Source organism: Plectropomus leopardus, chromosome 12 (genome assembly GCF_008729295.1).
Source record: "Plectropomus leopardus isolate mb chromosome 12, YSFRI_Pleo_2.0, whole genome shotgun sequence".
Classification (NCBI taxonomy): Eukaryota; Metazoa; Chordata; class Actinopteri; order Perciformes; family Serranidae; genus Plectropomus; species Plectropomus leopardus.
Genome location: NC_056474.1, coordinates 18,518,231 through 18,536,786, shown reverse-complemented (window position 1 = coordinate 18,536,786; position 18,556 = coordinate 18,518,231). Strand labels below are relative to the sequence as shown.

Below are 18,556 nucleotides of genomic sequence, written 5' to 3'. Positions count from 1 at the left end.
TATATCAACTAGGTCCCAGTGCCACCTGGGACAATGGTCTCCAGTCAGATCCAGGTCACAATGAGCAGAACCATTATTTCGACTCTGCACCGATCAGTCCAGTCCAGTCAAGTCCAGTCCATCTGCCACACGAGCCAGCTTCACAGACAGACATAGGTACTGCACCGACTCACCCAACGGCATCACACACACACACACACACACACACACACACACACACACACACACACACACACAGGTAGGCACACACATACATCAGCAGGTGCTGCATCACTGCTCTCGTTTGCCTCACACACAAACAGGTAGACAGTGTGAGATCTGGCTGACTGCACTAACCTGCATCATGCACACAGGTGAATATTCACACAAAGCTTACCTCTGAGCCCAGGAGGACCTTTGTCTGAGTGCTATCGGTTTTCACAGCAGATGGCAACCCTGGCAGTGATGCTGGAAGACAGGTAAAGGTAAGTGCATGTAACCTGCATGTTTGATAGAAGTGTAATACGACAGTGATTTAGACAGACAGACAGACAGACAGAGATAGATAGATAGATAGATAGATAGATAGATAGATAGATAGATAGATAGATGGCACTGAACTGAAGCAGTAAAAATACAGTGATACATACATCACACTAGAAGAGACAAAAAAATATATTCATAAAAAAACAAACCTGGGCATATTCTGTAAGAACAATTGACATATATATATATATATATCTACAGAATATCTATAGAATATACAATACAAAGAAAATACTATTAAAAAAAGTTAAATATACAAAATTAAAATACTAAATGCTTAACAATATTAAAATATACTATAAACATAAAATACTATAAACATAAAAGTGTGCACATTGGTAGAAGTTTAGAATAAGTATACAGTGAAGCAGACTTGCAGAATGATTTGTGCAAATTCACAGGGTTCCCACAGCTTTAAGAACAAGGGATTTAAGACTTTTTATGACTTCTTGAAAGTCAATCAGAATGAAATTTAAGGACCTATGAACCCACAAACCTCTATCAGTTACTTGAGACAAGGGAGATTTATGCTCAAAAATATGTATTGAAACATAAAATGTGATTTTTTTTTGTTGAGAATTCTTTATTTTTTTTTAGAGATTTTACAATGAGACATCAGAAAACCAATTCCTAAAAATCTTACTTCCCATGCCTCATCATTTTTAAGACTTTAAGATTTATTTAAGACAGCTTTGTATAAACAAGGCCTTATTTTTTTTTAGATTTAATGCCTTGTAAGGCTTTTTGAAGATTTCATGGGGACCCTGAAATTATTTTGTGCAAGGTAGGAGTAACAGGACTATGTAGTTGACAGCTGTCCATTAGACAGAGGTGAGGTGTTGTGCAGGGTTACTGCCTCGGGCAGGAAGGATTTCATGTACCTGTCCTTGTGACAGCGGATTATATGTGCAGTGTGTGATGGCAAAATCTAAATGACTGGCTCTTATGGAGAGCTGCCATGTAATAGCAATAAAAGCAGCATTTGTTATGATAGTAAGCATCACCCACACTATATTACCCTCCACACTTTGTCTCTAGTGAGCTACAAATTGTCATTTAAAACAATGAAAATATTCAACAGGCTGAACTAAACTGTGACCAAAAGGTTCATATTAGCTGCTGTAAATTATAAGGCATGAATTTAACAATTGGCCCTCCAAATGTAGGCTAACTCGCCCCAGTGTGGGTACCCACTCACCGTCAGTGTTTCACGGTTACTGGAGTAGTTTACACAGGATTACCGGAGGATAATCCATTTACAGTATTTAGAGACATGAGTCGCCATCTGTCTGTATTTATCACAGCGAGGGAGCCGTCAGCACCGGCTGACTGCAAACAAAACACTCCTACGGTAAGATACAACCGTGGAAAACAGCTAGCATAAAGGTTAACCGGCTACTTGTCTCGGTTAGTTGTCGGTTGGTTTATTGAGGCGACCCAACCTTTGTCTCGCGACCTTTAAACTGCGCGCGCACTCCAGACAGGTTGTTGAGATTTGCTGCGTTCAAATGCTGTCGGAAAAATCACGCTGTGATTTTGTATGGCGATTGACAGTGCTGTTTTATTTTGTGGTGCACTGCAGGGTGACAGTGAAGAGAGGACAAAACACACCAGCCTTTAAATTGAGCTTATTTAACACTATATAACTTAGCAAGTTGAGTAAACAATACTAAAACGTATCAATTCTAGCTTCAGTTCTTAATTTGATGCATAATGGTATACAATATCTGAAAAAAGGCAAAATCACAGCTACTGTTACTAAGGGACTGTTTGTTATTTATGGGAGAGAAGGGTTGGTGCAAAATGGGGGAGGGCACATACATTTTTTTTTGGGGCATGTTCGATTTAAAAACAATGTGCATAGTTTTGCGACAGTTGCCAGGTTAAACTACGCGTTTCCTCAAAACAGTGTGAAAAGTATGTGTATTGGGCTTTGAGGTATGTTTTCTCACATTTTGTGGGTGTGTCAGAGGTGTCCCAAATCAGCAGCGACATTAATATAAACCAAATTCTGGTATATCTTTACCTATTGTGCATAGATTTTTGTTTTTTACTCCACACTTGCTTTGGCAACATAAATCTAACTTTTCCCATGCTAATAAAGCCTCTTTGAATTATATTGAATTAAAAGGCGGTGCACCTACATAACACAACAGTGTTAAATGAACCACTGATTTAATTTGAATGAACTTTTGCTACTTTTTTTTAATTATCATTATTATTATTATTATTATTATCATCATTAGAATATTATTACTACTATTATTATTAGGCTTAGGGGGAGAGACATTCGACTTTAAATTGTTGTATTTAGTATTTATTTTAAATGCCCTAAAAATCACAAGAGGGGTTTCATACTATACAGTAAAATATCATGTATTTTCCCTCAGTAACTCTGTGAAGCTCAAAATATAATAATAATAAGAAGAAGAAGAAGAAGAAAAAGAAGAATAATAAGAATAATAATGGAAGTCACACCAAAGTCACTGCATACTCTGATAAGTAACGCACAGTCCCTAAATGCGCATTTTCCCCTAACACATTCGCCATGTCACTGTGTTCTGTCCTTATCCGTTTATTTTCCGACAGCACGCGAACGCAGCGGTTGTCCTGAGGTCTTCGTTGCGGCTCCAAAGGTTGATTGTAAGTAACTGTGAAACAAAAATGTCTGATGGCTTCGTTTTTCTGTGTTTTGCCGGTGCACGCCATCGTTAATCCTCCCATTTCGCAGCGAGTGTGAGTAATGAGGCTGAAAATTGCTGATTTTAATTTTAGCATTGATGGCTGCAAGTCATGCCACTTGATAGTTTGTCTCGGCAGTAATTAACCCTTGAAACCTAAACAAATTGACTTGATTCTTTACAAAACGTGTGAGGACGGCGACAAGCAATTTAACTAGAAATGTTCCGAAAATTTGCAAGAAATCAAATCAAATCAGTCAAAAAATTACAAGAAAAACGCCTGCCTAAGCCAAAACAAGTTTAACAAGTTAAAAAACAACAACAACAAAAAACAAGAAAATAACCTTAAGAAAGTGCCTTTTAAAAAAAAACAAAAAAAAAAAACAAAACATTTTTTTCTTGTAACATAATTATAAATATGTAATTAGGACATTTTTTTAAAATTTTTTTTTATTAATATCTGATAATGCCCCCAAATAATTTCCTTGGCACATTTTAGTCATTTTCTTTGCAGTTTGCGGGACATTTCTTGTCAGGTTGCTCATTATGATTTTTCAATGTGTTTTTGAAAGAAATCAAACCAATTTTCGCAGGTTTCAGAGGTTTAAATGCTAATGAAAGGCAAACGCAGCACAAGAAAAGTGATGTTGATGAAAGTGTTAAATGGTTAATGACATGCTGCGTTGTACTACTTAACCTCATTGAATGTGTTGTTTCACCTTTTTCTCACACCACTGCTGCAGGACACTCTTGCTGTGGTGATGAATTAATATACATGAAGACTACCTGATGACAATGACGTTTCCAGATCAGGAGCCTGCCTTCGTCACCTGCTGTCACTAATGAAACCTCTTAAAACACACTAGCTCTATTCTCCAGCATATTTCTTGCCTTATTGTTACCACCGTGCCAGCAAATCCTCAAGCATTATCCGCTTGCTCCACACTTGCCCAGGTCAATCCTCCTCCACAGTTTCTCCTCACTCAAGGGAATCTCCATTCCCAAATGATGCGGACGGACAGCAAAGGCCGAAGTGCCTCCCCTCACAGGATAACCTACAAGTCTGACTTCCATGCCATCAAATGTTCATTCGACACTGCGACCAGTCTACAATCAGGGACCAAAGCTGCTGCTGTCCACCCAACCAGGCTGCCAGATCCCAAAATGTCCCACACCAGCACCAGCACAGGCAGCAGAGGGAGGGTCCACAGCACAAGGGGGACCAAAATCAGAGACAACATCTTCCTGCAAATGGACAACCAGCAACTGAATCAAGATCCAGTGCAGAGTTCTGGCTCCACACCTTTCCTTTCTCCTCACAATCTCAACCTGCAGCTCCAAACTTCACCCTTCTCTGCACCCAGGCGCTCAGTCGTCAGCTCCTCGTCTGTTCTGAGCACTGCGGCCAACATGTCTACTCCTGAATCTTCCCTGCTAGATAAACCATCCAGATCAGAGGAGATAGTGGATATAGACAGAGCTGCTCTGGCTCAGAAGTTCTCTGTAACCCGGAGGTTGTTTGAGACCAAGGTGATGGAGGTTGGAGCTGGTGGAGGATATGTTTGTAAAGGTACTGGTGGCAAGGGAAGCAAGGGGATGGAGGAGGGGATAGGTGGTGTCAGCCTGGTGGAAGAAAAAGAAAACAGATGTGGGGAAGTGAATCATACAGAGGAGGACAGCGTTGATAAAGACAAATCCATAAACCTACCCATCATAAATATTTCCTCGCCAAAGCCTCCAGCACAGGCCTCGCTGACAAGGCGCCCTAAATCTCCTGTACCGCACAGCCCAAGTGAATCATCCAACAAATCTCCCTCCTATCTCGACAAACAAACCATAGACTCACAAACAGAGGACGAAAGGACAGCATCTCTTGGCCTCTGCTTAACCCCTGAGGAGCCAGTGAGGGCAGAGCTAGTTGATGTAAAGAACATGTCATCGGAAAGCGATGAGAATGAGGAAGAAAAGGAGCAGAAAGAGGACAAAAATTGGCTTAAAGATGAGGAGGAAAAGTACATGAACAAAGGTGCAGGAGAGCGTGAGCAGGAGCTGGTGGATGATGTTTTTGAAGAGCCCGGCGTGGAAACGTCAGGGTCGTATTCACTGGAGAAGGGCTTTGTTCCTTCACAAGAACAACAGACGGAGTCATCTGCCAGCATGGCGTGTCAAACAGAGATTCACAATGACAGGGAGGACGGTGGAGACAAGTATCAGCAGGTGAATGAAGAATGGGAGGGTAAAAGGGAGGGGCAGGACAGACAGTTTACTGCACAGGCTGAGAAGTCAACAGAAAAGGAGAAAAAAACTGTTGCAGGAGTGGAAGAAAGTGCTGGACGGACCGAGAGGGGCATCATGCAAGAAGAGGGTAATGACAAGGAAGCTGAGACAAAGAGGGAAGATGGAGAAGAATGTAAACAAAGTCAAGAAGCGAAAACAGAGAAAGATGATGGTGCAACATGTGAGCTGCGAGAGGAGGTCAAGTGTGAGGAGCACAGAGAAGGTGGTGTCGGAGGAGGCAAAGTGGACCAAACAGGATCTGCAGTCATCTGTGGGATTGAGAACAAGGCTTTTGTGTATGAGCAGGAATCCCAGTCTCACGCAGAGCACTTGAAACAGGAACTGGAAAACTCTACACGTGCAAATTTACTGCAGTGTGAGGAAATCCCCGGAGTGCCTGAACTGACCGATGATGAGGATGCAGCAGAGATTGCAAAGAGAAAGGTCAGGTTCTCCTCAGCACCAATCAAGGTAAGGAGAACAAATGATCCAAAATCAGGCTTTCTGCATTTATTATTCATTTAACTGACAGCTGCAGGGTCACTTGTTTCTAAATCCCTGCATTTACAGAAGCTCTTTATTGTAGATTTGTGTGACTGTCGGTTTTAGTTGGAGTTTGAATCCATATAAGAGAAGTGTTAGCCCAAAGCCATGTTTCTAATCCATTAGAGGAGGAGTAAAAGGCAAGATCCCACATGCTTCATTCTGTCAGTGCTTAGCTCAGAGTTGCCTCAATATAAAAGCAAAGAAAACATTCCTGTGGGTGTGAATGGCATTAATCTGGCTCAGTTCATCAGAAACTTTAGTAGCAGCGGTCCGTGTAGTGTCATATTTTTTAATATGATTACGAGTTAACACTTTGCTGAAGTCTGTGCACTTCTCTCTTTCTGACTCTCACACTCTGACAGATTTGCCAACATAAACAGTGTCTTGTTGTGTCAATAGCTGCAGATGGTTGGCTTTACAGTCTGCTCTGTGCAGAACACATGTAAAAGCTGTCAGTGCATGAAACAGTATTTGCAGTTGAGCTAAATTTGACATTGGTGTTAACATGAGCTGAGGCCGCCACAGCGACTTAAAGGGGTAGTTTGGATTTTTTTTTAAGTGTATTACACAAGGTAGATGAAGGTCGACACCCCCCCAGTTTACAGAAATAGGGTGTAGTGCTGACATGGAAGCTGAGCAATGTACTGCTGGGGATGGGTTTAGCAGCAACATGTATTTCAGCCACCTAAAAAGTCTAAATCAGTTTGAGTGTACACTTTACTTAGAATATTTTCACTGCTTCACCTTGCCATCAGACAGCCCTTTCTAACAGGGCACTGCAGATGTTATCTATGCTCTCTTCAAAGACACCAGACTCTTTTGACAAAAACAGTAATTTTACTTTGCAGAGCATGAGTTGGCGGTCCACCCTGCCCCCATCGGTTAGTTCATTAGTTGTAGAATCGTAGAATATATCTTTATTGTCCACCAGGGTGCAAAAGACAACATAATAAAAGACAGAAAAGTAGTACATTGTTTAGCATCTGTGTCGGTACTCCTGCCTGTTTCTCTAAACTGGGGGCGTGCCGACCATCCAATGTCACAAATATTTTATCTCTAAAGCTGATACTGAATGCTGTCTTTCAGGTGTACAACACTTATTCGAATGCGGAGTACGACAGACACAATGAGGACATTGACCCGGTGTCCGCCTCGGCTGAGTTTGAGCTGGAGAAGAGAGTGGACAGGATGGACGTCTTTCCAGTGGAGATAGAGAAAGGTGTCTATAACTGCTGTTTCACACATCTGCCGTTCTTTGTTTCTTTAAGTCTTTTTGGTGTCTGTATGTGTTTCAAGTCCACATCTGAACCTAGAAGAAAAAAAAACGTGAAAAGAAATCACGATGGTCTTATCTAGTAGCATCACTCTTAGAGATCTTTCATGCATTGGAAATTTACATTTAATATGTAGACTTATCACAACGTTAACACCTTCCACTTTTATTTCAAGTAGAGCTGCCATGATTAATTGATTAGTTGTTGACAGAAAGTCAAAATTCTCAAATTCCAGCTTCTTAAATATGAACATTATCTGGTTTATTTAATTCTCTAACACAGTAAACTGAATATATTTGGGTTGTGGACAAAAGCAGACATCTACATATAGTATACTAAGAGGCCATCTTTGACTCTGAGAAACACTGATCGACATTTTTTTTTTTTACCATATCCTAACATTTTATAGACCAAACAATTAATTAATTTATCAAGAAAATAATAAACAGATTAATTGACGATGAAAACAATCATTAGCAGACCTAATTTCAAGTAGCAGGTTTCTCCTTAGAGGAGCTTTTATGGTGCCACCTAACTAATGATGGTAATTTGTGGATAAATTCCTAATGTATTTTCCCTTCAGGGGACGAGGGTCTGGGCATCAGCATAATAGGAATGGGCGTAGGAGCTGATCAGGGACTGGAAAAACTGGGAATCTTCGTCAAGACAGTCACCGAAGGAGGAGCAACACAGAAGGATGGAAGGTACATTTCAACATCAGTCTATTGTTTACTGCAGAGTATGTGTGGCTAAATAACATGAGATTCACTTTGTTTGTGTGTGTGTGTGTGTGTGTGTGTGTGTGTGTGTGTGTGTGTGTTAGGATTCAGGTGAATGACCAGATAGTGGAGGTGGACGGGGTGAGTTTGGTCGGAGTCTCCCAGCTATTTGCAGCCACAGTCCTCAAGAATACGTCAGGTCTTGTCAAGTAAGTCATAGATAATGTTTCCCACTCTTTGTATACACCGCTGCTGCTTGGGGAGCGTGGTGGAGTGTGAAGTCTTTCCCATTAGTGATTTGGAGACATGGTATCACAATGCATTTTTTTTTTTATAAATAAAAACTGTTTCACTGATCAGCAACAGAGTCAAACTCCTAAAAGGTTGTTACGTAATTAGAGTTATTTAAAGATGAAACAGTGGTAGCAAGATAAATCTATTGTTTCTCTCTTTTTGATGTTGTTTTAAAGACTCACACCAGTCCTTTAAAAACATCACCTTGGATGCTTTACCCTATTAGCTCGACGTGATATATACTTGTCATTACTGGCAACCATTTTCTAAACTATACCACAGTGTTCAGATTGTCTGCCAGCCTTTCACAAACACTAAATCCACATTAGTGGCACTTTGAAGAATGCTTCATCACCTGAGAGTTCAGATCCGGATGCCAGCCAGCAAAGCTTTTGATGCCAGAAATGACTGCATTTTTTCTTCAAAACATCCATATGAGCTTTATGTTTGTCCAGTGAAATTCGGGGTTTCAAAAATAGGCTTTCAGCGACAAATCTGTGAATGGGTGTAATGATTTTTAGCAAACCCTCCAAAAATTTTGCATATTGTCCTCAAAAATATGTTCAAGAAGATACTGATGAATCACAGACTTGTGCGTAAAACGTGAGTACGCATGGTTTAAGCACAGATTTGTGCGTACGCACGGTTTGGGAATGAGGCCAATTGTCTTTAGATTTGAGAGACTTTGGCCTTTTCAAAGTCTTCTAGTGTATCGTAGACATTAGCTGCTTCAGTTTCAGTGTTTGTGCACGCTTTCACACGGTCATAATTTACTGTTATTAGTAACACCTGTGCTTTACCTGGTCATGCGATTGCTCAAAGCTTGCCCTGATTTCTCTGTTCGCTGCAGGTTTTTCATTGGCCGAGAGAAGGAGGGCGTGGAGAGCGAGGTAGCTCGGCTGATCAACGAAAGCCTGGAAATGGATAAAACATCCAGAAAGGTGTGTCTCCTAAAAGAAAGAGTTGATTGTATGAATTAGTGCGTGTGGTTTGATTTCCTTAATTTGTGTTTGTTTTATATGAAGAAGGGACAAGCAAGCGGGGATGAGGATACTGACGGCAGCTTGTCAGAGAAGTCAGTGGCTGAAGAAGAGGAGGAAGATGAAGAGGAAGACGTGGCTGTTCTTTCAAGTCTGGACAACTACCAGCTCTGCCTCAAATACCAGCAGGTACTTCATGCTCATGAGCATTCGTAAACAAGGTGTATACACCAAGTCTGCCGTTTTTTATCAGGTCAGTGCTAAATGAAAACAGGACACTACAACAGAGAACGTGTCTCAGAATACAAATACTGACAAAATGTCAAAATAGTAAAAAAAAAAAAACCCAAAACATTTCTTTTCCTAAAAATTGTAATACAATCAAATGGTTTTTCACCGTTTCTGTTTTTATAGCTTCAGTCAAAACTACGAAGCAGAACAGCCAAACTTCACCACGCCAGAGAAAAGGTAGGTCACTCTGCTGAGATTGAGATCGCTCTCTAACACACACACACACACACACAAACCAATAACTGTATTCACTTTAACACACTACCTTTGCATCCACATTTGGAACAGTCTGACCCATTTTAACTGTGTATGAGAAGGCTCGGCGTGGAGTTACTAGGACACGGGCCGTCTTCCAACACTTCTCCGCGTCAGCCCTGCTTTTTCTGCCTTTGCCTTGAAGTAATCACCGCTGTGACATAATTGGGTTGGCAAAAGCTTTTCAGTTGAAAATCTGGCTTTCTTCTCCCCAACTGTGTTAGATCAGTGAGTACTTCATTTGTTGTGTCAAAACTCCTTGAAGTAAGAGGATTGAAGCAGTGCAGTTTTTCCAACTCTAAGAATAGTTTTTGGCATGTGGTGTACAACAAAAGGGTTGTGTTTTTGCCTTTTGATAGTGCTTTCTTTCCCCTTGTGCATACTACGACATTAATCACGGACATTCATATACATAATGTTTTGCTTTTACCTGTCCGTCAAGTTAAAGGCTTGGGAGGAGCAGCAGGCCCATTGGGAGAGCCAGAGGGCTGATCTGGAGCAAAGAGCAGAGGACGGAGAGGAGAAAGCTGAGAAACTAGAGAAGTACAATGCAATACACTCTATGCTCTGTCTCTATTTGTGTCCATTTCACTGTAGTGAATAAAAAGAAGTGTATTTTGCCATGGTAGACACAACAAATGATTAATTTATAAGTATATATGATCTAGCGTTAAAGCACAAATCAAAAACACATTTTTCCTCCTACCTATAGTGCTGTTTATAAGTCTGTATTGTTTTGGTGTGAGTTGCAGACGGTTGTAGATATCTGTCTGACTTCTGTCACATATGATGGAACTACACGACACTCAGCTTTTGGTGCTTAAAGCGCCAAAAATATACATTTGGAAAAACTCAGCAGAAATGTTTCTTCCCAGAAATCATGACCTGGTTACTCAAGATAATCCACAGACCTTTTTGTGAGCAATTTCATGTTGGAACTATTTTTTTCTACCACACGCATGTACTTAAGGATCAGACGCTCGTGACAGCACAAGATGTAAACATTGATGGCGTCCTCAGCTGAGCTGTAATGTTAGCTAGCTCAGAGGTGCTCAGTGAGCTAGTAGTAGATGCACACTTCCTTCTCCCCGGTGATTTGCAGGTGTGATTTCATAGAAAAGAAATAGTTCCTTCCTAAAACTGCTCACAACCAAGTCATAATTTCTGCAAAGAGACATTGCTGCTGTGTCATCTAGTTCCATTACATTTGGCATCTCGACAGCCGACATCTCCAACACTCTACACCTCACAACAAAACAATCTCGACTGATAAACAGCACTGCAGGTGAGAGGAAAAATTGTAAATGCATTATTAATTTGGGTTGAACTGTCCCTACATGGGTGGGAGCCTAAAGCCAAATGATCATGACATAAAATATTATCAAAATGATAACGACGTCACTCTTTTGATCAGGTATTGGCAAGAGGCCCAGACATTGTGCAGGGTTGTGAGCCAGCGACTGGCTGATGCCCAGAGCCAAACAGAGACCTTAGAGATCAAATACAGCAAGGCCAAGAGACTGGTCAGAGAGTACCAGAGCAGGTATGCATCCAGTCCAGTTTATCACTCTGACAATGGGGAATATTGCTTTATGAATTAGCAGTGTATTTTGTTAGCTAGTAAAATTGTGTGATGTAAAATCCCCTGCATATATTTGGAATTAAACTTTTCAAACCTTGTTTTTTTTTTCTTTCAGAGAGGAGGAGAGGGAGAACAGAGAAGCAGACTTGAGAGGAGAAATGGTGGAGAAAGATAAGCTGCACAGAGAGACAGTTGAAAGACTGCAAATCCAGGTGAGAGGACACTTCTCAGGCCTGTATGGATTTACTGTACTGAGTCTGCCATTTCTCTGTAGTCATTGTTTCACACTGCTTATCACAGATAGCACAGCTAGAGAGAAAAGAGCCTGCACCTGAAGGGAAGAACCACTCTGCAAACCCATCAGTCACAGGTAAGCAGCTAATTTACTGTAACTGTAGAGTGTACCATATATTTGACTGTATGTCGCTTTGATTTTGTGTAGCTGCTGGCAGTTAAATATTTAAAGTTTTGACATGAAGTTACTTTAATAGATTCAGAAGAATCCAAAGCATTTTGTGTCGTTTGATCAATGTAATTAAGGTAAGAAAATGAAAGCTCCTAGGCAGAGGTTTTGGTCCTGAGTCACATGACTTGGACTTGAAACAGGCTTGAGTCACAATTTGATGACTTTGGACTTACCTTGATAAAGTCATAAGAATCACCACTTGCCTTAGACTTTAACACCAAAGACTTGTGAATTCACTTGGTCTATAACCTGTTGACTTGAAAATATGTGATAATCTCCCTGAAGCCCAAAGATTAAAGTATTTTATTTTTAAAAAGTACTACAAATCAATTCATTTCCTTTATTTCCTGAATCAGCTCATATTATCGTGCTTCCTTCTTAGCAAGTCAGCACTTAATTCCCTAGATCCACTTTGTCTGAACATGTACAAAAACTACACGGTAACAAAAGTGAATTGCAATAAAACTTCCAACTTTTAAAATACAAGAATGGCTGTGCAGACACGTTTGTGACTTAATTGCAACTGTAAAAACAATGACTTCTACCTGTAAATGAAAACCTGCTGTTTGACTTAGTAAAAATGAACTGTGGTTGTGTCTCAGGTCCAGACTGGTATATTCCAGTTCCAGATACAGGACGTCTAGACTCCAGTGCTCACATAGCCAGAGCTCAGCTGGCCCAGAAATCTAAACGCCAACCGCCCTCTCGAGACAAACTCAGAGAGAGCTTTAGAAAACAGGTAAGAGACTGAGCTCTAACATGTGACCAGCACTAAAGTTGCTTACTTCCAGCTGTGAAACTAACGCACACGTCCTCCATCGCCTTTAGGAAGATGAAGTTCACAAATCGCAGGAGAGCCAGCCACTGTGTGCACCCACAGCGCCGCAGAGGAGCAGCAGAAGTGACCTGTCCAGCACCTCGTCTTTCTCAGTCCTCAGTCCTCAACCTCCCACCAGCTCTGTCTTCACCCCTCCCATCTTCATCACTGACACCGTCACTCCCTCACCACGCAAATCCTCCACATCCAGGAAGTCCAAAAAGAAATTTCCTGACTTCAGGTGACTTTTTGTCTTTTTGTCTTGGATTTAGATCATAATACCATCAAATATTTGTCTCATATTCTCCTTATTAAAGTAGTTTATATTTAGATTCTCTGTCAGCTTTATTGGCTGGTTAAAGAGTGAATTCTGTATTTTTCAGCCTAGACCTTTTTTAAGTGATTATTGAAGAAAACTGTTTTTGAAATTAATGAATTGAATGAGAGCACTGCAGCTGGCTGCAATGTAACCACTTCGGGCAATAATGCACTGTCAATTTACATCCAAGAAGTGCTTGTTTCCACAACAGAGGGGCTCAGATTGATATTTGTGTCTAACAACATTCCTCCAGAGGTCACCCTTTTTTTATTGAAGAGTAAGATCATTTGTGTTTTGTCAGAAACAACCTCGAAATCACATCACCAAACTCTTTTTAAATTATTAAATAAACAGCAATTTTAATCATCATAAAACACACTTAATTCAAAGTCAACAGAAACAAAATATAACTCAGAAAAGCCGTCATGATCCATCTTTCCACTTTTCCAACAATCACCAACTCTCTATATACACTACAATGATTGGGTTATTTCAGTGGAGTTTGGTGGGATGGCAAATGCCATGTCAGGTCTGGTTTAAGAATTTTTTTTTTTTTTTTTTAAACTCCACTCTTTAACAAAAAGGCCTGTCTCTGTAGGGATGTAGGGATGCGTTGCATAATATCGTCAGACAGAAGGATAATAATAATATGAGCCCTTCAGTGGCAACGATGAGCCCTTTAAGTGAATGTGCATGGACAGTGCACTATTGCCCCCGGAGGCTACAATGCAGTAGGTTTCACCATTGCCAGCACTATGCAGCACGCTGGCTCAATACTGGACCAGTTTTAAAAAGTTGTTGTTCTCATTAGACACAAAAACATGGGAATAAAGGGTCCACGTTGAAAAATGGGTGATTTTGTTGGTGGTATTCTTGTTCCTGATGCTTTTAATAACTGGTCTGTTTCTTTGTCAGTGGCCTTCGCAAGTCTCTCAGCAAAAGGAGAAGTGAAAAACACAGTAAAAGTTCCATGAACAACAGGTGTGAAATCACATATACACAAAACCAAACTGAGCAAAATGGGTTTCTGACTTATATAACATTAAGCTAGCTATAGCTGACAGGTAGAAATAATCTCCTGGTTTTCTTCACATTTTTTGACAAGATCTGCATCCATAGTTCCCCTGCAGAGCGACGGTAATTAGCTACCCAGTGGGATACACACACTGGGATCCACATGCATGTACGGCCGTACTGACTACTAAAAAGAGAGTACCGCCCACACAGAGGGAGCGTGACTTCATTCACTGCTCAGGACGCCATTAAACCACTATAGTCTGGGTTTCCACACATTTTTGTGGACAAAATTTCAAAACTTTTCCATGACTTTAAAAAGACCCATGATATGTTATTTTTTCTTGCTCCACTTGCCCAGCATTTTTCAAGCACATCAGATTCAAACATAATTTCAGCTAGATGGCATACATGAAGGAGAGACGAGACACAGCAAAACTGAAGAAACGTACGGGACGGTAAACGAAACATTGTAACGCATTGACACACATTAGGGGCGGTAATAGGGGGGATAAATGTTATGAAGTTATGAAATGCATCTGGTAGGCTGTGCATTTTAAGCATACATTTATACATAAAAATATTTGTTTAATATATATTGATATTAAAAATGGACAGAAGATTTAATTTCTTGAACAGAGGTGCCGATGATTACCAGCGATTTGACACAATCACCAATCAGACAAATTTCTTTTGCACTAACTAAATTTTTTGCAGGGAAGAAGGATACGTAATGGCCCAAACAATGTTACAGTATGATATGTAAACATTAAACTATAGTAGAGTGTTAGTAGACATGATTGATTCACTACTGAGCTGAGTTTTCTTATGATTCCAAGAGACTTTAGTTTTTTTTACATACAAACTCAATGTGGTCTTTCCAAGTAAGAAGTTTGCAGAGGAGACTTGATTAATTTCTGTATTATTTATAAAAAAGTTTAGCATCTTCCTTTGGATAACTCTTGTTTAACTCTTGTTTTGTTTCTGTAAAATTAAAATTTTTTGACATTTAAAGTTCATTTGAACCCACTTTTGAGTACATGACAGGAAATGATTGGCTTCTCTGATCAAGGAACCAAAGTTTGCTGATGATAACACAATATTAGTATCATCTGCTAAGAGGATGTGAAATGCTTTTTTCAGATATCATTGCTCGATCATTTATATAGATTAGAAACAACAGAGGCCCAAGTAAAGAGCCTTGAGGCACTCCACAATTTACAGAAATAAAGAAATTACCTAATGAGTTAACATTTAACTGTTTTTATATCTACCAGAGGGTCATGTGGAGACCTGGTGGATGAGCCCGCTGGAGTGTCTCCGTCAGGTTCGGTCACCTCAATGCCCTCTTGCCTGCCCTTCCCCTGGTTTGGAGAGCGCGGGAGAGAAAAAGAAGTGGGTGTTGAGAGAGGCAGGGAGAGACTCCGGTCTGTGTCCAGCAGCAGCTTACCGTACCTGACCACCACAGGAAGAAGAGATCAGGTAAGAAAAGATGTTACAGCCTTCTTTCTCTGCATGCCAGCCTCCTCCTGTCACTTTCCAATCTATATACAGCTCTAGAATTCCCATAAAATAGAAATCTCTTTTTAAATAAGCACACGCATGGGTGAGCATGCAACAGATGTGAAGCAGAGTGTGCAGGCAGCCAGGGTGTTTGTCTCTTGGTTCCAGAGTATTGGCTCTCCAGTGGACAGCTCCAGCATGGTGGGTCATGTCTCTGATCACTCCCTCTCAGGACACACTTTCACCTTTTCCTCCACTGAGGTGAGTCTGTCCTTCCCTTCCTTTTTATGCCTCCCCCCCAGCAATAGCTGAGGACGGCGTTTTTGAGTTGCCCATTCGTCCGACCAGCACATTCTTGTGAACAAGATATATCAACAACACCTGGAGGGAATTTTTTAAAATTTGACACAAATATTCACTTAGGCTCAGTGATGAGCTGATTAGATTTTGGTGGTCCCTTAAAGTCTTACAAGGCCTAAAATAAGCCTTTAATTGGTAAACTAATCTTTCAAAAGTCTTAAGAATGCTCAGTCATGGTTAGTAGGATTTTATGAATCAGGGTCACTGTGTTCATGCATCCGTCTCATTTTTGTGAACGGAATATCTGAAGATGGCATTAGGGAGTTTCTTCAAATTTGGCACAAACATCCTCTTGGATTCGAGAATTGAATAATTATAACCTAGTGGTTGCTGGTCAAACATCAAGGTCACGGTGACCTCGTAAAAGCTCTTTTTGGCCCTAACTCAAGAACCTCGGGTACTCACATTTAAAATGTGCTGATATTCATGTTTTCTCATCGATGGATGTAAACTGTAAGTGCAACTTGACTGGTGCAGGGAGGCACACAGCCACGTGGCGGTATTTCCAGTTTTCTTCTTCTTACCCTATGGAGCACTCATTGTCCAATCTTTTCTTCTCCCTAAGCCTACTCTCTTGCTTAATTACAGTTTCCTCTCATTTCTATCCTTCACTTCTTCTCACTCTGCGTATTGTCTCTGGTGTCCTGTCAGACATTGGACGATGACCCAGTTCCCACCAATAACAACAACCAGTGGCAAAGTCGACCCGTCTTGGAGTGGGACAACCAGCAGGTGTGTCTGTGGTTAATCGCCATGAACATGGACGAATATGCGTCCGAGTTTGCTGCAAGAGGTGTGGATGGGACACAGCTGCTCAACATGGACAGTGAGAAGCTCAAGGTGAGCAGATAATGAAAAAAAAAAAAATTATCAGATGTGTTAGGCAGAGACATATGGGTCACATTAAATTAGCCACTCTGGGAAATTTTGGAAACATTTTGGAAAGTTTAACTCTTTCATTTATTTAGTTCATATCCATAACCTTCAAACAAATGAGCCGTTTAAGGAACTGGGGAAATGTTTTGTTTTTATGTTGATTTTACGATTTCAAACTTAGTCAGTTAATGATTTGGTAGTCTTAATGTCAGTAGAAAATGTGGAAATTTTAAAAGGATTGTTTAAACATGCATAACACTTTGGTGTTTATTCTCTTGAGCGAGACTGCTGTAGAAAGCTAGTGGGCACTTGTGCATCTTCCAGTGTACATCCACTAAAAGTGCTTCTTTTTGCCACTGACAAGCTGAGATCATTATTTTAAGTGCCTGACAACATTAATGAAAGAATTATTTCAGGGATGGACCTTTTAATCAAAGTATAAGAGCTTTTAGGTTAACCAGAACAGACACAAAATCACTATTTCCAAATCCACCATACCCTAAACATAATTTTATCTTCATAAAACACACTTCATTCAAAGTCAACAAAAACAAAATAAAACACAAAAGTTGCCTTGTTTTGTTTTTCTACTGTTCCAACAATTACCAGTTCTGGTTTGGATGAATTAAACCCTTAATTCACCCAGTCGGATATAAAAACATGCTGGCTCTATACATGCTAAAATTGCTGTTTATTTTAATGGACAAATGCATAAAATAAGTGAAATCCAAACCATTAAAAGAATAAAATAATTGAAAAAAAAATAGAAAATAGAGTCCAAGATAAAATATTAGTTATCCCTTAAAAAACCCATTTGGTGCTCTTTGTTTACCCCAAGAAACTTCAAACATCTCTGCTGCAATTTCCTGCTATTTACAGTTGATATGGCGATATCTGAAATAACATAGAAATGCTTTCAACTGGTAATAAGTACTTTACTGAGATAGCGTCTGTCCCCTTTTAAGAACTGAAATCTGGTTTGTTAGAAGATCACTAACCTGACGCTGTCCAGTAGCTTCTGTTTGACTTTACGTGCCCTGTTCCTCCTCTCTGTTGTCAGGCTCTGGGGGTGTGCAGTCAGAGCGACCGGTCGGCCCTGAAGAGGAAGCTGAAGGAGATAAAGAAAAGAGAGGAAAAAGGACAGAGGAAAGGAGAAAAGAGGTCAAAAGAGGAAAAGGAGAAAGAGAAGAATGCCGTTTTGGATAAGGAGGGTGGGGACAAAGAGAGGGCGAGGATGATGATGGAGGGGAAGTCTGTAAGAGATGCCATACACAGTGGGAAAACTGTACGAACTGAGTCGCTCTTGTAAAAGGAAAGAGAGGTGATGTCGGAGATACACCACCAGCATGAGGGCGCGTTTGCAGCCTAACGCGCACAAAAATACACTTGAACCCATTTCTGTTCAGTCAATAGAAACGGCTAAATGTACTGCACATATCCTCTCGTTTTTCACATCTTTATAGCAATCATTTAGGATACAGACCATAGGTTGATTTTAACTGATAGATCTTTGGACCAGAGCAGATGTTGACTCCAGCACCAAAGTTCACAATCACAGCAAATGCGTAACTCTTTGTCAGTTAAGTGTGTGACAAACCACTGTTTCAGAGTGACATTTTTTTAAAAATCCTGAACTTTAAATTATCCTTAGAATGATTTTAATATTATAAAGATGTGCTGATTTAGGCACTCAGGTATTTGCTGTAAATGCTTTTTTATGTCTTAATAAATAATGATTTAAACTTCCTCCTGTTGTCTTACACTCATTCATGTGGCC

General features: G+C 40.3%; 1 protein-coding gene across 2 annotated transcripts; it reads left to right on the top strand.

Annotated features, from left to right (window-relative positions):
- Window positions 1–3,108: 3,108 nt before the first annotated feature.
- Window positions 3,109–18,525, top strand: LOC121951010 (neurabin-1-like). Of its 2 annotated transcripts, none has more exons than XM_042497170.1 (18): window positions 3,109–3,168; window positions 3,950–5,954; window positions 7,116–7,248; window positions 7,887–8,007; window positions 8,127–8,231; window positions 9,167–9,257; window positions 9,342–9,485; window positions 9,711–9,764; window positions 10,285–10,385; window positions 11,257–11,385; window positions 11,540–11,636; window positions 11,725–11,794; window positions 12,493–12,629; window positions 12,719–12,948; window positions 13,942–14,007; window positions 15,318–15,522; window positions 16,555–16,743; window positions 17,840–18,525. In XM_042497170.1, the coding sequence occupies exons 2-18, from the start codon at window positions 4,212–4,214 to the stop codon at window positions 18,086–18,088; spliced, it is 3,864 nt and encodes a 1,287-aa protein (XP_042353104.1). In that variant the 5' UTR covers window positions 3,109–3,168; window positions 3,950–4,211; the 3' UTR covers window positions 18,089–18,525. The 2 variants fall into 2 exon arrangements, with proteins under 2 accessions (XP_042353104.1, XP_042353105.1); XM_042497171.1 differs by lacking the exon at window positions 3,109–3,168 and adding an exon at window positions 3,195–3,261.
- Window positions 18,526–18,556: the final 31 nt, after the last annotated feature.

Coding starts and splice junctions, on each gene's coding strand:
- LOC121951010 (XM_042497170.1), top strand. CDS start 4,212: ATGATGCGGACGGACAGCAAAGGCCGAAGTGCCTCCCCTCACAGGATA. Junction 12,630..12,718: donor GAGAGAGCTTTAGAAAACAG/GTAAGAGACTGA, acceptor CATCGCCTTTAG/GAAGATGAAGTTCACAAATC. Junction 16,744..17,839: donor TGGACAGTGAGAAGCTCAAG/GTGAGCAGATAA, acceptor CTCTGTTGTCAG/GCTCTGGGGGTGTGCAGTCA.